Source organism: Pituophis catenifer, unplaced genomic scaffold (assembly GCF_029215685.1).
Source record: "Pituophis catenifer annectens isolate HBS135680 unplaced genomic scaffold, rPitCat1.0.hap2 SCAF_8, whole genome shotgun sequence".
In the NCBI taxonomy this organism is placed as follows: Eukaryota; Metazoa; Chordata; class Lepidosauria; order Squamata; family Colubridae; genus Pituophis; species Pituophis catenifer.
This window is the reverse complement of record NW_027256888.1, coordinates 4,440,493-4,463,096: the sequence shown is the minus strand read 5'-3', so window position 1 is coordinate 4,463,096 and position 22,604 is coordinate 4,440,493. Positions and strand designations below refer to the sequence as shown.

Below are 22,604 nucleotides of genomic sequence, written 5' to 3'. Positions count from 1 at the left end.
TGGGAAAACACAGAAAGAACTGGTAAAATCGTTTAAATCAACCCCCCCAAAAAATAAAAAATAAGACAATGATTTCAATTATGACAGGTAAAGGAGATGAAATATTTAAAACTTCAATGGCTACGAATTGTCAATTTTTAAAATTCTATTCAGATTATATAGCAAACTAGAGAATGTATTGAATATGGATATACAGTGAAGGCCTTTTTAAATAAAGTTAACCTACCACATTTAGATGATATGCGAAAACACTTTTTATTTCCTCCTCTAACTGAGGTAGAGATTCAACAAATGAGTTTAAAATTGGCAAATGGTAAAACAGCAGGATTGGATGCATTGCCTACCGAGTGCTAGAAAACATTTATAGATCTTTTGATGCCCAACTGTTATGCCAGTGAATCAACCCAGTTGTTAAGTGTATCACATGTTAAGCAGTTAAGCAAATCTGGCTTCCGCCATTGTCTCTGCTTCTCAGAAGCCGGTTCGGGAAGATAACAAATATAGGATCACATGACCTGGCTGGGACACAGCGACTGTCATAAATATATGCAGATTGCCAGGCGCTCACATTTTGATCACATGACCATAGGGATGCTACAAGAGTTGTTGAGTGTGAGGATTGGTTGCGACTGGTCACTTTTTCCAGTGCCATAGCAACTTCGAATGGTCACTAAACGAACGATTACAAGTCAAGGATTTCCTGCATGTAGAATTGTAACTATTTACTCTTAAAAATATATTGTGGTTTTTTTTCCCCTTTTTTCTTTATGTTGTATTTTTTCCACTGTTTAAAAACATACTTTCTATGTAACTTTACCATAATCATCTTTGTTTTTTCCCCCTTTTTTGTAACTATCTTTAAAGCAATAAATAAATAAACTTTCGTTATCTAAGTTAAGTGAATAAATAATCCTTAGTAACAAGAGGAACAGAGCAGCCCTCCAGGATTGAGCATTTAATGAACCGTCGACCGAGCCCTAAATCTGCTGCCTCGTGCACCTTCAGCAAGCCTGCCTCTGTTAGATCTCTTTCCTCAAAGTCGTCCTGGCTGCTCTCACAAAGTTTAAAAAGATCCATTTCACTCGCAGAATATCCTGGACTGGACTCTATCTCCAACACTGAATCTCCATCACTGCCCAGCACCTGGCTTCTGAAAAAAGGTCAGAATGGCAAAATCATACAGGGAGCAAAGTTCTGACTGAAATCATAGACTAACATCTATGCCTGTTCCTTCCAAAGCGGAGCTCAGTTAATTTCTGGGGTTGTTTCCCCCCCCGCCCCGCCCCCTCAAAACTGGAAGAGGCTGACATGAGACATTTCCGTGATTTTAAAAACCACGGGTGTGATTTACAGATACGTATAAACGTGCTCGGTGGTGAAATGTACTTTAAACTGCTTTTGAGGGGAATCAGAGGGTATGATTTACCTACGTTGAGATACTGCAACAATGATACCCAGCCCAACTTCAGCTATAAAGAAATGTGGATAAACTTTTTACCAAGTATACTCCCAATTACGTAGGCCATCCAAAAATGTGCTCATATTTTATTAAATTTTACACTTTTCACTTTGAAATAGGATCACATCATAATCTGCTTTTACCCTGTTTCCCCCAAAATAAGACATCCCTTGATAATAAGCCCAATCAGGCTTTTGAGCGCATGGCAATAAGGCCAAGCTCTTGTTTCAGGGTTCAAAAAAATATAAGACAGGGTCTTATTTTCGGGGAAACACGGTAAGTACTTTCCAAAACTAGCTTTCTATAAAGAATGAACTCAGGTTCCACAAATTTTATCTGGCGCTTATAGCTCTCACTGATCCCAAAGTTCTCTGAATGTATCAAAACAAATACATTTTGCTTTGATGCACAGGGGCAAAATCAGATTAATTTCACTCACTTGAGCTCTCTGAATGTCCTGGCAAACAGTGGACGCTTCTTTAAAACCTGAACAAAGCAAAATGCTTCTCTTTCCTCTTAGGCAAAGCATAAATAAGAATACACAGCAGTTTTTATTTTCATGTTCTGTCATCTCCAAAGACTCAAGTCCTTTGTGAATATAGAAATCTTAAAAATGCAAGAGGCTTAACCAACATAGTAGAATGGGAGATATCTAGTTTTATCACACTCCTGGAAAAATCGGATACAGCAAGTCACCCCTGCTGCAGTCATTTCTTGAATAATTTCAGTGGGCTTTGTAGTCACAAGTGTATGTGCCTAACATATCCACATGTTCAAGGAGAACAATTGTGGAGAAGAGATGAGAGGACAGCCACAGGTGTGTCAGAATGTGGAAGAGAGTGGGGGATAATAGTGAAACAATAAACACCAATTTGCGCATTTAGTTCACCAAGGAATTGGTAGCCAGGCAGATGATATTGCTAATGGCAAAAGAGATTTGAGATTCTTTGGGTGATTTGTGGCTTCTCTTATGCATAGAAGACAACACATTCCGTGAACAAAAGACTACCAAATCCTTAGTATTTTCAACGGCAGTGCTGATGGGGAAGAAAACAGTCAAGAAACACAAGGACAAACTTTTAGGATAGTTTCTCTTCAGCCTGGTAATTTCCATTCTTAAAGCTCCTTGCCGTTTTGCGATTAACAGTAATTTATAACAGCTGCCACTGCTGCTCAGAGGGAATTTTTAAACGAGAAGAAGACAAATTCTGCTTTTTTATGCACTGGATGTCCTAAGATCATGGCCCTGGTGTGAATCCTGCTCCGCCAATTGGATAGCAATTAAGCACATACACATAAGATTTGTGGATGGGTTGCCATGCGATTTGCGGTTTTAGAGGCGCAACTGGATCTGCTACTGGAAAATTACAAATTCATTTGTTTTTTCTGCTGAAGTTAAATCAGATGCAGCTCCTGACTCTGACGTTAGACGTGTAAAAAAAAAAAAAACTATGAAGGTTGCTATTATCCAAAGGATTTAAGTATGTGATTCCTTTTACCTTGTGAATCATCACAAAATCTTGGAAGGATTCTAAGTAGCTGAACAAGGGAAGATATGTACTCAGTGAACTGAGAATTTGTGTCTGCTCCAACCCTGGAGGTTTTTATGAAGAGATTGGACAACCATTTGTCTGAAATGGTAGAGGGTCTCCTGCTTGAGTAAGGCGTTGGGCTAGAAGACTTCTAAAGTTCCTTTCAACTTTTAAGGATAGATTTCTCCCCATCTCCCCACCAATAAAACCAGAAAGGGCTAATGCTAGCTGCCTTCGGAGGTGATTGGCTAACCCTCCCCCTCCCCCTTGGAGACCAAGCCCGCCTGTGTTTACCTTTGCAGGTCAATCTGTCTCTGTGCTGGTGCTGTTTTCTTGGTGGCCTCTTGCTGCTTTGGTGCCTTGGCATTGCTTGCCTCCAGTCCGCCTGGACCCTCTTGAGCCGGGGCCGCCCTTTTCCGTCCTCGTCCGGAGGATTTACTCATTTCGGCACTTTTCGTGGTGGCGCCCTGAGATTCAGACTTGGGGGGACGTCCTCGCCGGGGTTTGGGAGGAGCCGGCTGACCCGTTTCGTCGGTTTTCTTCTCTTCTGTTTTTTGATGGAAATTCTCCGTTCCGGCTGCTGTCGTGATTCTTTTTTTGCCCCGATCAGCACTGACATTTTCTTGGGGTGCCTGGTCAGAATTCATCTCCTGGAAAAGAAAACAACTTGGTTTGTTTGTCAACCGAGTAGCAGGTGGAGATTGTATCTGTTGGAATCAGCTTGTCTTGCTAAAATATGTTTCCAGGACTATTGGCAACACCAGCAGCCACCTTGAAAGTGTAATTAATCCATGGGGATTTACTGCTTCCAGAGGAGTAACTCTGTTCACAGAATACGTAAATCGTCATTTGGCCATATCGCAATGAAAAGACAATAGCTTTAACACGACTGAGGCAAACGCCTGGCCCAGTTTGATTTGAAAATGAGAGAGCCACTTTGGTTTAGTGATTAAGACACCAGGCTAAAAACTGGGAGACAGAAAGTTCTAGTTGCGGAAATGATGGCAAGATAGTCAGCTGCGTGACTTTGGGCCAATCACCAGGAGACGGTGAGTTCTAGTTTAGGCCTGAAAGCCAGTTGGGAGACTTTGGGTCCATCACTCTCTCTCAGCCCAATCCACCTCACAGGGTAATCATAGCGAAAATAGGAAGAAGGAAGAATACTAGGTATGTTTGCCATCTTGAGTTATTTATAAAAATAATAAAAGGTTATAAATAAATAAAAAATCCAAGTTATGTTTAATTAGTCTCTCTGATCTCAGATTTTGACTGAATCCAGTTTAAAGAGTTCTAACGCAAGTATTACATTTAAAACTGTATTTTTATCTTATCTAGCAGGACTTCTTCTTATTATTATTCTTATTATTCTTATTATTATTATTCTTATTATTATTATTATTATTATTATTATTATTAAAATTTGTTTGCTGTCCATCTCACTTCAAGGCGGTATCAAGTTTATTGTTGTCAACACAATAAATGGGAAGATAGGCTGAGATAAAGACAGGCCCGCAATGAGTCTTATTGCTGATCAAGGAAATGACCAGAAACTCTCTGATCTATGTCCTGTGATTTCCTGGTTCACATTTTATGCTTAAAAGAAATTACAAATAGTCCTTGACTTATAAAAGTTCATTTAGTGACTGTTCAAAGTTACAACGGCACTGAAAAATGTGACTTACAACCAGGGGTGGGCTCCACATCCTTTAGCCACGGGTTCGTTGCCCCGCTGTTGGGTGGGCGTGGCCTAGTTGGCTGCCTGCACCAGAGCAGGGTGGGTGGGTACTTTTTGCCCTCCCCAGCTCCAGAGGCTTCTTTTGAGCCTCCGGGAGGGCGAAAACTGCTTCCCCCGGGGTCCGGAAGCCGGGAAAAAGCCCCTTTCCGGACTTCCAGAATGCCCTTTTTTGCCCTCCCAGACCCTCCGTGCGGCCCCTGCACTTATCTGGAATGATGAACGGGCCACGTGGAGACTCCTGGGGGGGGTGGGAGGGGCAAGCCAGGGGTGGCATTTGGGGGTTCAGTGAACCCTGGCGATCCTTGGTTAGAGGATCGCCTGAACCCTGCCGAATCCCCAGGAGCTCACCCATTGCTTACAACCTTTTTTCACACTTACGACCTTTGCAGCATCCCTGTGGTCACATGATCAAAATTCAGATGTTGGACAACTGGTTCATTTTTGATGACAGTTGCTGTGTCCCTTGCAACCTTCTGACAAGCAAAGTCAATGGGAAAGCCAGATTCACTTAACAACCGGGTTGCTAACGTTACCAATTGCAGTGGTTCGTTTAACAGCGGTGGCAAGAAAGGCCCTAGAATGGGGCAAAACTCACTGAACAAATGTCTTTCTTAACAGAAATTTTGGCCTCAATTGTGGGGAAAAGCAGTAATTCACCAAACTGGAAACATTATGGACACTCGACATATACTGCTTAATAATTACAACAGTAATTTTATCGGCTTCTTTACTAAGTTTATCTAAATAACATTTTTTTAAGAAGTCTGACCATACCTTGTTCTTCACAGGTTCCATTTTTGTTGGAGTGACTGAAATAATTCTCACTGGATTTTCATCGTTTTCACTGACTCCCGTCTCTGATAGGTCTGAGCTCGGCTCTCTGCTGGACGAATTTTGAAAAGATTAACATAAGTTTCTGGGGTTTTTTTTTCCTTTGGAGCTAAGAAATCAAATGATCAACAAGGAAAAGGTGGCCCAGCTGCATTGGAAGTTCATTGTCAAATTCAGTGCGTTTAAGAAAATATTCAAAATAGATTATAATTTAATACAAATTTGTATATTACTATTAGAACTCTATAAGTTTGTTAAATACAACAAATATGATTATTACTATTTTACTTGTAGTAAAGAGTGACATTTAGAATTTATATCCTATTGCCCCCAAAATAAGACCTCCCCAATCGGGCTTTTGAGTGCATGGCAATAAGGCCAAGCGCTTATTTCAGGGTTCAAAAATAAATATAAGACAGGGTCTTATTTTCAGGGAAACACATGCTGAGAAGAAAAACTGCGTTAACATAAGAGCCTAAAAATGCCACGAACCTTGTTCTGTTTTCTATGGGAGAATTCAACTCTGAATTTACACTATTATTATTTCCAGTTTCTGATCCTGTGTTTCGAATATATGGCCTTCTTCCCGTTGCAGATAGAGGTTTATTTACAGCCCCTAATACGCCGGTTGGTTTCGGCTGTAAAATAGAAAAATGGTTTACAAAGAAAGAAAAGGAAAGAAAGAAAGAAAGGTAATTGTTCTGCTGCAAAGACACATTTGAACTCGTTTGTTTGCCCTGTCTGCTGCAGTTCTTCCGTCTCTTTTGCACTTTCTATGTAAACACAATTGTTTTGCTGAGCAAGGCCGTGAGCAAAATTCAGGATTACTCTTCCATGCTGGAAGCTACTGAGTATTGCAGATATAAAAGACATCAGAGGGAAAGCAGAGACATGGTGTGTGTGTGTGTGTGTGTGTGTGTGTGTGTGTGTGTGAAAGAGAGAGAGAGAGAGAGAGAGAGAGAGAGAGAGAGAGAGAGAGACAGAGACAGAGACAGAGACAGAGACAGAGACAGAGACAGAGACAGAAGGGGAGGCATATCTCATTTTATTTTCTTTCTTTCTACCACTAAAACTTGCAAGCCTTTTCTTGTTTGTTTTTGGCAACCATCCAGGATTTTTTTAAAAAAGCATCCCAGGTAAATGTGCAAATAGGCTTTTAAATAGAGGTAGAAGGATATATAGTCCTCGATTTATAACTGTAATTGAGCCTGTCACCTTCTGAAGTTTAAGTTACCCTGTTTCCCCTAGAATAAGACATCTCCTGCTAATAAGCCCAATTGGGCTTTTGAGCACATGCGCTAAAATAAGCACCCCTCCCCCAGAAAATAAGCCCTCCCCAAAAATATTTAAACGCATGCTCAGCCGGTCCCCGCCATTTCCTCTGGTTAGGGTTAGGGAGACAGAGCTGGAAATCGGGTAAGACGGCAAGAGGAGCCCCGTCTTTCTCCACGCATCCCCAAATAATAAGACCTCCCCGAAAATAAGACCAAGAGCTTATTTCGGGGTTCAAAAAAATAGGGTCTTATTTTCGGGGAAACACGGTAGTATATATGCGCTATGTATAACTGAAAATTATTATCCTGCCAGCACAAACTTGTGATGGAATGCACAGCTCTGCTAGCTGCGTCCTTCCAAATTAAGAGCTTATTGAAGTAGAATTCTAAACGCTTTGAAGAATACAATCCTAAAAATTCCATCCTTACAACGCTTACGATTTCCTCTCCATTAACAATCCAGATTACAACCTATTTTTAATTTTCCTCGAAACTGAAAGACAGGTGATATACTGTGTTATATTGTTACAAATCAAGAATTAGATCCATAAAAACAATACCTTTCCTGTTAAAAGAAGAACTCTCAATTCTTCGGAGATGTAATTCCTATCGTTACAAAAATCCTTCAAAGAAAAGGAGGGGGGAAAAGCATTTCATTGTTAAATTGAAAAATCAAACCTTTAGTATTTTCAGATTCTGGTTATTCAGTTTGACAGTAATCCCACCCTGTTGCTTCTCCTTAAATAAATAAAACTTCATGTAAGGCAGGGGTGACCGACCTTGGCAATCTTAAGGCTTGTGGACTTCAACTCCCGGAATTCCCCCGACAGCATGGGGGAATCACAAACCCACAAAGGGTTAAATAAGTGCCATAAATCCAATTATGGACTTACTTTGTGTTTATGCGGCATATCTGAAAGCTATTTATCATACTGTGCTGCAAACGGCTTTTTAAAAAAGGGAACAATTCCGGAACCATTTGCTTTAGAGTATTTTCAAATTCCCACTGGATAAATTAAAAACTGGATGGGGCAGTTCAGAATAGCCTACGTTTATAAAGATCTCAAGAACCATGGGCATTTTTATTTATTTATTTTATTTAATTGGTTCGATTTATATGCCGCCCTTCTCCGGAGACTCAGGGCGGCTTACAATGCATTAAGCAATAGCCTTCATACTTTTTTGTATATACCTGCTTAGTAGGGCTTTCGGCCCCCCCCAAGCAGTGTTCTTTTTTATACAAAGTCAGTTTATTGTCCCCACAATCCGGATCCTCATTTTACCTACCTCGAAAGGATGGAAGGCTGAGTCAACCTAGAGCCTGGTGAGATTTGAACTCGCAGTAATTGTGGGCAGCTGGCAGCTAAGTGCTACTTAACAGCACTTTAGTCCGCTGCACCACCAAGGCCCATTTTATATGTGCTTAAGCTAAAATGGATCTTACTGCCTACTTCTTCCTTTTTATGACTTGGCCTTTATATCCCGTTATTTTTGGAGTATAAGACGCTCCGGACTATAAGACGCACCTACCTTTTTGGGGAGGAAAACAAGAAAAAGAAATCTGCCTCTGCCTCCCAGCAATTTTGCCTCGTTGCAGCAAACAGCAAATAGCCGGCTTTACTTTCATTCTCGTTTTCAGCATAGCTTGATTACCACACGGAGAAAAAAAAATCTGCTCCAGCAATTTACCTCCTTGCAGCAAGCAGCAGAAGCCCCCGCAAAACAGCTGAGAGTTGGGAGGCCGATCCAACAGACAATCAACTTGTGCTAATTAGTCTGTGCTGAAACTGAAATGAGACGTTTCTTCTTGCTGCAAGGAGGTAAACTGCTGGGAGGCAGAGGCCAAAGGGTGGGGGCCAGTGGGTGGGCGGAGCTACATTCGGTGTATAAGACGCACCCAAATTTTCACCCCCTTTTGGGGGAGGAAGTGTGTCTTATACATCGAAAAATACAGCAATTGGCTTATATAATACATTGGATATAAAGACTGCTCTGCATCCACATATTACATATTCACAGGGTTTTTTTGTTTTTTTGTTTGCTTAGTGTTAGAAACTAAGTTTGTCTGAACAAGCACTAACTGTAAAACATTTTCAGCATTATGTTTCCACTGGAGAGAAAAGAATTTTGGAATACAGTTTTTTATTCAGGTAACCACCTTAAAAAAACAGACAATTTAGAAAACATGGCACAAACTTACACAGTGTTTTCTTGGCGTATTTGAAGGAACACTTAAATAAAAGAATAAACTCAAATATTTGACTTGGCTACTTGCCAACTTACCTTTTCAGGTTGCGTAAAAAATTTAGTTGGCAATACCGGATCCTTTGGACATTCTGCATTACATAAAGCACTTTTGCTGTTGATTACACAGAGGGCTACATCGCATACAGTGTAGAGTTTCTGAAGCACAAAGGAAACCAACACAAGAGAAATTTGGACGTTATTTTGCCATTGTAATCTAAACATCTGCTAATCCCCATCAATAAGTCACCTAGCGTTAAGAATGTTATGCTTTTTGTTTTCACTGGATTATACTTGGGAACAAACTGAAGACATCCTTTCGTTCCAAGATAGCAAACGTATTTTAAGTGATGCCTGATCCAGAGAATCCTGGCTCACAAAATCACAATTCACAGTACACATGATGTATCTTCAAGTTCCCACAAAATTAGGTGCTATTTTTGCTAACATAATTTGCTATTCTGTTAATGTGCCACTCACTTTACTTTCAGCAAATACGCTTGACAATCTCAGCTGTAATATTCCCCCTCTTACAGAATGCTATTTTCGCTTAGCTTGGCTAACAGTTAAACTAATTTTTTTTTTTTTTCTCTGTTATTTGAGATTGCTAACACAAAATGCTTACACCTCATTTTTTCTCTGGAAAGAAAATGCATAACAATGACAGCTACTGACTGGATCTCCAAACTCGACATTAAACTCTGAAATGTTATTTCTGTTTTCCTCTTAGGTTTTCTTACTGCTTTTTTAAAAAATTGTTTTAAATGTTTTAACCTGTAAAAATGAAGTGTTTTAATACTGTGTGTGACGAGCCATACGCTAAATAAATAAATAAATAAATAAATTAAATAAATAAAATAAAATTTCTCTGGAGAGAAATGAGGGACTGCCTGAAGCGTTTTGTCCATTCGTTCAAAAACTGACTTTAAACCCTCTTTTTCTCTTTCTTCCCATTTCTTACTTCGCTGGCCTTTGGCTCATCTGGAGATTGGGCATCCTGGGTAAGCTTGATGCTTTCTGTCATTTTTTTCATGAAGGCGTGACTGTTGTTTTCATTCTTGGTCATTAAAACTTCCAGCATGAACCACAGGCACCTAAACACCCAAACGCCAGAAAGATATAAAAACACTTTTCTCTAGATAAAAGGCACACTTTAACCTGATAGGACCGTGATGGCAAACCTATGGCACGCGTGGCCATATCAGTGGGCACCCCACCTCAGCTCCGGCACGCATGCCAGCTGATTTTCGGGCCTTCTGGGCCCACCAAAAGTAGGGAAACAGGCTGTTTCCTGCCTCCGAAGGGCCTGGGGTGGGTGGGAAAGGCCCATTTTTCTTTCCTCTCCATGCATCTGGGGAGGGTGAAAACAGCCTTCCCCACCCCCTCGGAGATCCTCCAGAGGCCCAAAATGGCCCGCATAGAATTATGAGTGTGGGCACACACGCGTGCGAACTTCCCCCACCCCCCCTTCCTGGCACACGATGGCAAAAAGGTTAGCCATCACTGTGATAGGAACTCCAGCAGACCTGACCCTGGACACTGATATATATTAGAATTCTGTGACTCCCTCCCCCATGCAAAAGAGAGTAAAAAAGAATTTGACTTTGGACCTACAAAGTAAGGTTAATGAAGTTCAGAGGAGTGCTCATATCGGAAAAATATAATCTGTAAATGTAGTTAGTACAAGTAGTCCTCGACTTACAGTCACAATCGAGCCCAAAATTTTCTGTTTCCAAGTGAGACATTTGTTAAGTTTATCATTTTTCTTGGCAGTTATAAAGTGAATCCCTGCAGCTGCTAAGTTCGTAACATGGCTGTTAAGTGAATCTGGCTTCCCCGTTGACTTTGCCAGTTAGAAGGTCGCAAAAGGGGATCACGTGACCTTGGGACATAGCAACGGTCATAAATATGAACTAGTTGTCAAGCACTTGAATTTTGGTCACATGATCATGGGGCTGCTGCAATGGTCGAATGTGTGAAAAATAGTCATAAGTCCCTTTTTTTCAGTGCCCTTGTAACTTTGAACGGTCAACTAAGTGAACTGTTGTAAATCAAGGACAACCTGTAATACCGCATGGAACAGAACATTTTCAAGGCAATAGGGATGAGTAACATAAAACCAGAAGATTTTGAAATTTTGGAAAATATCCTTCCACTCTAACAAAACCCAGAAACTCTACTGCAACAACACAGCATTAAATTCACTTGTGTATAATTTTTGAAGTAAAAAAATCGTAGCGAATGGTCTCAAGATACTGAGTGAATTCTGCTGATAAAGCTAAAAACAACTGGTAAATTAATGATGAGAACTCCTTTGAATTTTTATTCAGACGGAATTCTGAACTTGGTTTTCTTGCAGACATTTCATTGCCAACTAGGCAACATTAGAGCCTGGTGGCGCAGTGGACTAATAGCCTGTTATTATCATCCAGCTGCCTGCAATTACTGCAGGTTCGAATCTCCCCAGGCTCAAGGTTGACTCAGCCTTCCATCCTTTCTAAGGTAGGTGAAATGAGGACCCAGTTTGTGGGGGCAATAAGCTGACTTTGTATAAATATACAAAAGTATGAAGGCTATTGCTTAACGCACTGTAAGCCGCCCTGAGTCTCCGGAGAAGGGCGGCATATAAATCAAAATTAAAAAAAAAAAAATTATCAGTAGGAGTTAAGTGGTTGGCTGTTGATTTGTCATATTTTGACACTTGTCACATTTTATTATAAAAGTAAGCAAGTTTTAAAGGAATCCAACTTCATTTCCGAATCTGGTTTTAGTTAATTAATTTAGGGATATTATCTTCTATCGAACGAAATAACCTGCCCTAATTCCTTCCTACTTTTTTACACTGGCACATTGAATCTTTAATTACTATGCTTAGGAAATCAAAACATGAAAGAACGATGATACTATTTGTTCTCTCAGACTCATTCCCTTGATGTATCACTAGTTCCCACATAAAATTCAAATGACAAATATTCAGATGGCAAAGATGTACCAAAAAAGAAAAAAAAGAAGCAGCAAAAGAAGCCGAATACTTTGGAGAATTGCAAGCGCGCCAGAGGTGACAATTATTCTTCTCTTCTCTTAACAAATCAGGACATTAAATTTTGCATTTTAAAAGTCTAGGAATTTAGCAATTGAAATCCAACATTTTAAAGACGTTTAAATAAAGGGTGACACGTACTCCTTGATATCGCGAAGCTGATCGATATCTTGCTGTTTTGTAAAATCTGGATCGTGAGCCAGCAAATGAATCATATATGGCACCACATACTCGGGCAGCAGAGATACGAGTTTTTCTGGAAGAAGAAGGAAAAAAAGACATAATGCTAAAGGTCATACATGAGTAACTGGCATACAAACTTTCATTTACTAAGTATCAGAGAATTTTCTGCTGCAAAGCAAGCAGGAAATATGCAGGCAATATATTTTACAAAGCCATAAACAGAAATAGAAATATTGTGAGAGAGAAAAAATAATCTTTGAAGCAAACGTTACTCACCATTTGCCATGGGGTTCTGCTTGATGTACTCTCGCCGTATGCTTATATTTTTAAGCAAACATTGCCGAGCGTGAGCTCTTCTTTCTTTTACAGGGTCTTTGGCACACAGTGCAAATATTGCCATGTACTCCAATGGGAGCAGTAATTTTACTAGTGCCTTGTGTAGCTTCTGAGCAAATATCTGCCTCACCTGGTAACATTCATCCTATATGAGGAGAAGAAAAGGACAAGGGAACAATGAAGAAGAAGAAGGCAAACTAAGTTTCAGAACAGTGATATGAGATGTTAAAAGCCTGTTAATCTATGGCAGGGTCCCCAACCCCCCCCCCCCCATTCCGTGGCATGCCAGCAACCGGGCCACGCAAACAAGCGAAGCCCCATCTGCGGGGATGCAGGCAGCATGCAAAACCATGCCTGCTCTGGTCCACGGAAAAACTTTCTCCCTGGAACCCATCCCCGGTGCCCAAAAGATTGGGCGCCACTGATCTATGGTATTGTAGGTAAATCATTGATACAATCTATTTAATTTTATTTTTGTTTCCATTTCATGATTCCTAGCAAGAACGGTGCACACAGACAGAGAGAAAGGCAAGTCAGCCCAAACACAAAGTTTTATCCTGTTTTTAACTCAAATTGCTACCCGCTTCAGACAGTGCTTGAAACAAGCTCCTTACATTAATGACCAGTGCACAGAGCTGGAACTGTTCTGGTGTTATAATTTCGTGGTAACAGGGCTCCTGGGCAAGCTTCATTATGGCACTGCCAGCAGCCAACCGTAGTCGTGACATGTCTGATTTGCTGTAAATGAGAAGGAAAAAAAAGTATAATTTCTAAAACAAATACATTTAAATCCGAAGACACACAATTCGGCTGATCACTCATTTAACAAAATGTATCACACTGATACAATGAGTTCTGGTTGAGATGACAGTTATCACCCTCTCTTAAAAGTCTCGCATTAATTAACAAACACAGATTTTCATTACCAACTTTGGCTATTTTGTTCATCTTTATAGATTGTAATTTTTGTGCTAACATTCTGCGTTGACTTAAAGTCCAAAAGTGAAAATTTATACCCACGGGCAGGTCTTATATTTCTGCAAGATCTGAATCAGCACCCTTTACAACTCAGCTGCGAATGGATTGATATTTCCAAATCAAGCTGCGTGCAAGCTAGAAAGTAAATACTTCAGTATTAGCTTTCTATTTTTTTCCCCCAATATGGACTCTACCGAGTATCCTATTTTTCCTCCCTTTAAAGCAGCCATAAAGTCTGCTTGATCTGTATTCTACAGAGTCTAAAATGTATATAGTGTCAGATTTCGATGTTGTCTCAAATAAAATAAATTGCATTTCCAAACAAATAGTCTTTGATGAAATCTTTCATTTTATTAAGCACAACAATCTGTCCCCGATTGTGGCATAGCCAACACTGACTTCCTGACCCCAAACCTTCCCTTTCCGTTCCCCAATTCTCTGCGTCTCATTGGCCCTCTTCCAAATCACTCTCCCCATATCTACTACTTCAGCTCCCAGGAATGTCCCCCCTCCCATCTCATCTCCTAGGGGATAATATCTTCAGGGAAAATAAGTAGGTGAGAAGCCAAGCGTCCTCTTGCCAGCTGCCCCCTCTTCTCCTTCTTATGTCAGCACTAGAGTAAATGCAGGTTGAAGTGCTGACATATAGCATAGAACAGTGATGGCTAACCTTTTTGTCATCGCGTGCCAGGAGAGGGGTGGGTGGGGGAGGGTCACGCACATGCCCACGTGCATGTGTGCGCAACCCCCTCCCCCCTCCCCCCCGCTCCTGGCACATGATGGCCTGGTAGGCCCGTTTTTCTTTCTTACCTGGTTCCAGATCCTCTCTGTGTATCTGGGAACGGCGAAAACAGCCTTTCCCACTTCCTTGGAGGCCCTACGGAGGCTCAAAGGGCCCATTTCCCCACTCCCGGTGGGACAGGAAGTGACATTTTTTGCTGTCCCCAGCCTTCAGAACCTCTCTAGGAGTCTCTAGGAGCCTCTCTAGGAGTCTCTAGAGGCTGGGGACAGGAAAAAACGTCACTTCCTGTCCCACCGGGAGTGGGGAAATGGGCCCTTTGAGCCTCCGTAGGGCCTCCAAGGAAGTGGGAAAGGCTGTTTTCGCCGTTCCCAGATACACAGAGAGGATCTGGAACCAGGTAAGAAAGAAAAACGGGCCTTCCCCACCCCCCACCCCCCAGAGACAGGAAACAGCCTGTTTCCCTACTTCTGGTGGGCCCAGAAAATCAGCTGGCCGGCGCGCGCATGCGCCCCAGAGCTGAGCTGGCGTGCCCACTAATATGGCTCCGTGTGCCACCTGTGGCACGCGTGTCATAGGTTCGCCATCACGGGCATAGAATATTCAAAAAGATTGCATTTCTCATTCGTACTGAAGAGAAATTTGAACAGCTCAGCCCACACTGAATGTCTGTGCATTTTCAGTATTCCAAGTTCAGCAAGGGGATGCAAAGTAGGGAACCTTTGTTCCCTTGGGTGAACAGATGTCCCTGGCTGCCTTGATTGAGGCACATTGATACGCAGGAAAGAGATCAGAGAGGTGACATATGTCAAAAGCCTTGCCTAATTCTCTTCTGTTCTGTCAAGTCTCCTTCGCTGACCAACATGGCTGACAGTAACCGAAGCGTTGAATTTGCAGATTTGGACTGGTTGTTCTTCATTCCCAAGAGCCAACGCACCAGGAGTTTAATGGCTTGAACCTGTTAGAAAAACATGAATACTGCTGTGAGGAAGTCTGTTTCACTTCCAGTCCTCGGGGATCAGTTCTAAAGGAAAAGGACAGGTCTTATGGATGCCATTGCCAGAAAACTAAACTACCGTATTTTTTGGAGTATTTATTTATTTTTTATTTTTTATTTTACTTCGAATTTATATACCGCCCTTCTTCCTGGGAACTCCTTGTACAGCCAGATAAAAACACATAATATAAACATTAAGAACAAATTAAAAGGAAATATCTCAATTTGGCCAAAAAATTTAAGAAACATATAAATTTAAAATCATTTAAAAGGCATTGTTAGTATAAGACGCACCAAGATTTTGAAGAGGAAAACAAGAAAAAAAAAAAGTTTCTGCCCTCCCCGGCCCCCAGGAGCACTCTGCAGGCCTCCCAAACCTTCTGCGCATCCTATTTTTGCGAAAAACCGGCCAGTTTTTCGTGAAAATGGGACATGCGGGGGGTGAAGTTTCAAGGCCAGAAATGGCTGTATTCGGTATATAAGACGCACCGACATTTCCACCCTCTTTTAGGGAGGAAAAAAGTGTGTCTTATACTCCAAAAAGTATGGTAAGTAACGCAAAAGCAGAGATGGCCCAATATGGTTCAAAGCCACGAGAGGCGCCACCCTGTTCTGTATGGGAAGACTGTGCAAAGCTGCAACATCTTCTGGCCTAGAATCCTAGGGCTGGAAGGGACCTTGGAGGTCTTCTAGTCTAACCCTCCCCAAAGCAAGTGTCCTGATACTATCCCGGATAAATGGCCCAAGCCTGTTCTGCCCCAGCTACAGGCCCCAAAGAACGCAGCACACACAAAGTCCGTACAAACCTTAGTTTACTAATTAAGGACTACTAATGAGCTTTCTTAGTAGTTGTTCGAACACAAGTACAATTTAAATCCGTCTTTTCTGAAAAGGGCTGTTAATTTAACTTCATTAACAGCCGACAAGAATCCAAAGAATATTAACTCAATTCTGAGGCACAGTATTTCAGATAACCATAATCTTACTGTGGTTGGCAGAATGCCCAGAAGCAATTTGCAGGAAAACTGACAAGAGATAAACAAGAGCCGAATCAAACGTTTCTGGAATCAAGACGCGAAGGGATGTGAACAAAGTTGTTTCCTGCAAATTGCCTCAGTCGTCGTCCTTCCTTAAATAGGCTAGGGGAGTGGCCAATTAGCCCCAAGCCTTACTCTCGAGGAGACCTCCTCCTGAGGAGCCACTCCTGCCTTTTGGCAGCTCTGTGCGCCCGTGCATCGAGAAGAGGCTCCTCCTCTTCTTCCTCTTCACTTATAGGAGCTTCTGGAGGTTCTGAAGGCCCTGGCTGAATCCCCGCCTCTGGCACCACATCTTCTCCAGCCTCCTCATTGTCTGACTCGAGTGCCAGCTGCATAGGCTGCTGGCGCAGCACCACACCAGCCTCCTCGCTGTTGGAATCAGTTACTAACTGCACAGGCCGCTGACGGGCCACAACACAGCCAATCTTATTGTACACGTTGTGCACTGACAATAAGGGTTTGAAAATTTGAAATTTGGTTGTGTTAGGATATGGTTTGAGCCTAACAGTTGTCCAGGCAATATATGTGTACTGTAACTTTAAGCTGTAAATGTATTATGTTACTTTAAAGGTTTTCATTGTAATGCTGAGTCATGCTGTAATTAGGTAATGACTGGTTATGAGAGTATTTAAGCAAGGTATTTTAACGTTTTCAGTTGCTGCTATGATATGCTGCCATTGATGATGAAGCTGCTATGATAAGCTACCATTGAGAGGAGTTGTTATCTGCTAATCATCGTTTGATGGAATCTGCTACCATCGTGGTTTGTGAACCAGAGTGAGTTTGTTATTCTAACCAACTACTGTTTGTTGAGTAAGAAGATTCTGTAACTACTGGACTGATTTACTGGCAAAGACTTGGAATTTGTTTAAAGACTATGAGACTGTTTTTCTACTATAAAGTAAGCTTTTGATAAACCAGTTTGCATAACTCTTATTCATTGCTCTCAGCAACGTTTCCTTGTGCATTTACTCTGCTGGTTGGTAACACAACACCAATATCCTTAACAGGTTGTCTAATCTTTTCTTGCAAACCTCCAGCAATGACGCAGCCACAATTTCGGGAGACACTGATTACAGTTCTCACTGTCAGGAAATTCCTCCTTAGTTCCAGGTTGATCTCCCTTCTGACAAGCTTCCACCTGTTGCCTCTTGAGCTCAAGGCAGCCCGTCAACGATTGAAGTATGGGACCCTCTTCAAAAAGCATTTAATGCAAACTTCTCAGGAGAACAGAAAACAAACTAGCTTTTTTTAAATCAGACACACCAAATGGAATTTCTTCAAAAGCCACTTCAAAAGTCGCTTTCATGTAACTAACAGAACGTATATCAATGCTCGTGAGTTGTTAAGTGTTTCATAGTTCTGTTCTGACCTAGGCTCCCTTAAAAAGCAGGAAGCAGAGTCTTGGTCCTGGCAAAACCTCTTTTATTTACACGACTGTGAATTCCTTTCATTCACAGTCAGCAAGGCCTGTCCAAACAGTTTTTCAAAGTAATATTTATTAACACAAACCTTATCTCGCTTGGAAAGCTGCCAGGTAACCAGTTTCCAAACGCAGTACAAGGCAAAACCTGGCACAGAGTCTCTCAGAGTCACGGAACAAAAGAATTGTTTCCTGCAAAAGCCCACTCCCCGTTCGCTCCTCTTTTGTTTCCTATGGGAGGGGCCAATCACCTCCAAGGTGTGGCTTTATCCCCAAGTCGACCCTGCTTTCTTAGCTGTTCTTGTCTTCTGGCAGCTCTGTGCATGCACACAGTGGGAACGGGCTCCAGTTGTTCCTCTGCCTCACTGCTGTCTAACTCCCTCTCTGCCTCCGACGCAGAGCCCTCGTCCGAGCTTTCCCCAGCCCCCAGGACTGGCCCATGTTCCTCCCCAATCTCCTCGTTGTCCGACTCTGCTGCCAGCTCCACTGGCTGCCGGCGGGCCACAACAAGTTAAAGGAACTACATACCTTTGCTAGGACTTCTGGGGAGACCTCTTCGTCCGGAGACCACAATTTCCCATTTTTTTCACCTGTAGACTGCAAGGTTTCAAACGATTAAAAATCTATCAAAGACAGTCATTTCAATACTGATGCTAATCATCTGTTCTTTTCCCCCCTTCCCATCGCATTTGGGAAAAATTATACTCAACCTACCCTATCGTTCATAAGAAGATCTTTCACAATGAAATTTGCAACTACGGATTTCATGGGGGATGCAAATTGGTCTGGGGCCAGCATGGAAATGTGACCCAAGGAAACTAAAGGAGTTATGAGCTGCTCCGGAACATCAGCATTCAAACTTCGACTTAAAGGCTGAAGGGAGAGAAAACAAAAGATTAACGACTGCATATTAGGATAGTCTTTAAAAATAAATTATTGTACTGCCTTGATTAAGTTTATTAAATATATAAACTTAATGCAATGCAACGGAGGCTCAGTTTCTTAATATACTGTTATAAGAGTACATTAGAATAGCTTCCAAAAATCTCTAACATTTTGCCTTTAATTTTCCAGTTACTAGAAAGTCAAATGAAATTTTATTTATCTTGCTGCTTGGAGAGCCCTGGTGGCACAGTGGCTAGAATCAGTGGTGGGTTGCCCCTGGTTCGGACCGGTTCGCAAGAACCGGTAGTAAAACTGGAGGGAAACCCGCCCACCATCCCAGATGTTGTCATCAGCTATCTGCGCATGCGCCAAGGCGCGCAAGCGAGCAAAGTGATCGCGCGCGCAATCCCATTGCGAACCAGTGGTAATGGTAAGTAGAACCCACTGCTGGCTAGAATGCAGTATTGCAGGCTAATTCTGCCAACTGCCTGCAGTTCGATCCAGACCAGCTCAAGGTTGACTCAACCTTCCATCCTTCCAAGGTCAGTGAAATGAGGACCCAGATTATTGGGGACAAGAGGCTGATTATGTAAACCACTTAGAGAGGGCTATAAAGCACTGTGAGCGGTATATAAGTCTAAGTCCTATTTTTATGGGAGAAAAAATAGTTCGGTTTTTTTTCCCAAATTAAATTAAGTTAATTTGATTTCTTATGAAATTCCATGGTGTAACAATCATTAATAACTCAACTAAGGGCTCCAATTTTTGACAGTATTTCTGAAGGCAGTAGCAGAAAGTTACCTCGAAGATTTGAGCAAGCTGAACTTCTTTATTCGAAAATATGGCGTGTATGCAATGGACAGCTTGCTTGGCTTGGTGAGGTGTTCCTCTCTTTGCTTTCTGGTGCAAGATTGGAATAAGGGTTCTGTAAAGACACATACGTTTCATTCATTCATTCATTGAATTTCTATAGCTCCCCATCTCAGTCAAGGACTCTGAATTGGCTTACAATTTTGAAAAAAATACTACAATTAAAAGAACTAAAAACATTTTAAAACAATGAAAAGTATTTATAAATACTCATACTTACATGAAATAAAATAAATATTTTGGAGGGATTTATTAACTGCCTGTAAACAGCAAAGTTAATATAGAACAAAAAATGGAAAATTTATTTTAGCATCATTTTTCAGTTGTTATCTTGTACTGGAGACAAAATGTGAATTAAAAACTAAAATGAAGTGCTTGAACTTTATGAAGTCCCTCAATAAATTTGTGGGTATATTCAGGAATCTTCTTTTGAAAGAGGAGACTATATACCTCTTCTACAAAATATGCAATATATATCAGTTTTAATTAATTAAAACTGTTTGTTTTAAATTTTCCCAATGCACTAACACTTCCACAACTTCATTATTAAAAAATACACACACACACACACACACATATATATATAATTTTAATTAATATATTAATTACATTAATTAATTTGGCTTCCCCTTGACTTTATCAGAAGGTCTCAAAAGATGATCACTTGACCCTGGGATACTGCAACTGTCATAAATATGTCAGTTGCCAAGCATCCAAATTTTGATCTCATCTCGTGGGGATGCTGCCACAGTCAAGTGTGAAAAAACAGCCGTAAGTCGCTTTTTTCAGTGCCATTGTAATTTCGAACAGTCCCTAAACGAACTGTTGTTAAGTCGAGGACTACCTGCAATCATTTGCATCAGTAAGAGATTGTACATACAGTATATGGCCCTGTACGAAAGGTGGAATGTTTCATTATCAACTTCCTGAGGGAAAGCAAGTCAGAATGCACTCACGATCGTATCTGAGGCAGATCGGTCTCAATTTTGTGGCCGGTATTCCTGAATATTTGAATGGCTGCCTCTGCCACCTTGTCGTCTTCCATTCTGAGGCACTGTAGGAGAGATTCGTATGTCTCTGCGGAGTGGAACGAGGTAGGATGTGTGAAAGACAAAACCTATGGATACATATCAAACCAAAAAACATTTTAATCAAGGCAAGCTGGTTATCTGAAAGAGTGGCACAGGGTTATATGCGTCTAGACCAGTGGGGTGGGCAATTCATTTTATTTATTTATTTATTTTATTTTATTTTATTAAATTTCTATACCGCCCTTCTCCCGAAGGACTCAGGGCGGTGAACAGCCACGAGATAAAACACATAAATACAAAAATTTAAAATGAATTAAAAACGAATTAAATAATTTGGCTGAATTTAAAATACCCCATAATTTAAAACAAATTAAAATTTACATTTAAAAATTCACGATTAAAAAGGGGAGAAGATTTAGGCCAGGCCAGCTTGATGGAATAGGAAAGTCTTAAGCGCGCGACGGAAGGTGCGCAGATCCGGAATCCTCCGTATCTCTGGGGGGAGCTCGTTCCAGATCGTAGGTGTCCCCGTAGGTGCCCCCATTTTCCCAATGGGGCCCATCTGGAGAAACTGAGGGGCCAAACCAATAGGACTGTGAAGGTGTGTAGGCATGCATTTCATGCAAACACCACTTACGACCACAAGTGAGCCCCAAAATTTAGGTTGTTAAATAAGAAATGTGTTAAGTGAGTTTGCCCGGTTTTATGACTTTTCTCACCACGTCTGTGAAGTAAATCACTGCACTTTTTCAATTAGTGACACGGTGGTTAAGTGAAACTGGCTTTCCCATGGACTTTGACTGTCTGTGGGAAGCCATCCACCAGGGCCAGACAAAGGATCACAGGTGAGCCAGAGGCTGTAAAATGCCCAGGTCTGATCTAGGCAAGCTATAATTTCTTCTCAGAGAAGATCATTTTAAGTGTAAGGAAAAAAACAGTGTAAGTCAATGAAACTGTCTTCTAAAAAATAATAGAGTAGAGTAGAGTAGAGTAGAGTAGAGTAGAGTAGAGTAGAGTAGAGTAGAGTAGAGTAGAGTAGAATAGAATAGAATAGAATAGAATAGAATAGAATAGAATAGAATAGAATAGAATAGAATAGAATAGAATAGAATAGAGTTTGGAGGGAGCTTTGAGGTCTTCTAGTCCAACCCCCTGCTCAGGCGGGAAACCCTATACCATTTCAGACAAATGGTTATCCAATCTCTTCTTTAAAACTTCCAATGTTGGAGCTTTCACAACTTCTGGAAGCAAGCTATGTCACGGATTAATTGTTCTCACTGTCAGGAAATTTGTCCTTAGTTGTAAGTTGCTTCTCTCCTTGATGAGTTTCCATCCATTGCTTCTTGTCTGGCCTTCAGATGCTTTGGAGAATAAGCTGACTCCCTCTTCTTTGTGGAAACCACTTAGATATTGGAAGACTGCTATCGTTTCACCCCTAGGCCTTCTTTTCATCAAATTAGACATACCCAGTTCCTGCAACCGTTCTTCATATGTTTTATCCTCCAGTCCCTTAATCATCATTCTTGCTCCTCTCTGCACACTTTCTAGAGTCTGAAATCTTTAAGTTTTCATTCTAAATGTGATTTTATCTTGACCTATGCCAATGCCAATCTCACTAAACAGCTGCATCACTTGCTGAATTTGATTTCTAGTGTAACCCAAGTCTTGCTGGAAAAAAAAAGTTTTAAAATACTGGCAAGAAAACACTGATTTTGGGCCAAAAATGTTTTGGAATGGGTCGGACCCCGATTATTTCATATGGGATACCAGTAGCAGAGAGATTTAACATGGAGTACCTTGAGAAGTTCAAGTCCCGAACGGATTGCTGTGTCAGGACTTACACCCTCCTCTTCATCGTCGGCTGTCCCTTCTATTGATTTATTCATCAGCTTTACTAATGCACTAAAACAAGACATTTCAAAATACATATATGCTCAGTTACATGAAGAATCACTGCTTGTATGTTTCATACATTCAATCTATTTCTTTTTTTTTTTTTTTTTTACAACT

The 22,604-nt window shown here is 41.1% G+C and overlaps 1 protein-coding gene across 4 annotated transcripts in view; it reads right to left on the bottom strand.

The window, feature by feature from the left end:
• The window catches only part of PDS5A (PDS5 cohesin associated factor A), a 62,362-nt gene that overhangs the window by 2,484 nt on the left and 37,274 nt on the right, over window positions 1-22,604 (bottom strand). Inside the window, exons 18-33 of one of the 4 annotated variants that reach the window (XM_070949071.1) lie at window positions 22,391-22,496; window positions 20,520-20,680; window positions 19,495-19,618; window positions 18,523-18,681; window positions 18,337-18,405; window positions 15,173-15,309; window positions 13,249-13,372; window positions 12,575-12,779; window positions 12,257-12,371; window positions 10,037-10,169; window positions 9,115-9,234; window positions 7,392-7,454; window positions 6,050-6,195; window positions 5,501-5,609; window positions 3,286-3,641; window positions 1,000-1,150 (exon numbers count right to left, since the gene is read on the bottom strand). In XM_070949071.1, coding sequence (XP_070805172.1) covers window positions 1,000-1,150; window positions 3,286-3,641; window positions 5,501-5,609; window positions 6,050-6,195; window positions 7,392-7,454; window positions 9,115-9,234; window positions 10,037-10,169; window positions 12,257-12,371; window positions 12,575-12,779; window positions 13,249-13,372; window positions 15,173-15,309; window positions 18,337-18,405; window positions 18,523-18,681; window positions 19,495-19,618; window positions 20,520-20,680; window positions 22,391-22,496 — 2,278 coding nt within the window. Of the gene's footprint in view, window positions 1-999; window positions 1,151-3,285; window positions 3,642-5,500; window positions 5,610-6,049; window positions 6,196-7,391; window positions 7,455-9,114; window positions 9,235-10,036; window positions 10,170-12,256; window positions 12,372-12,574; window positions 12,780-13,248; window positions 13,373-15,172; window positions 15,310-18,336; window positions 18,406-18,522; window positions 18,682-19,494; window positions 19,619-20,519; window positions 20,681-22,390; window positions 22,497-22,604 lie in introns of those variants that run through there. The other 3 variants (XM_070949072.1, XM_070949073.1, XM_070949074.1) reach the window with 3 other exon arrangements.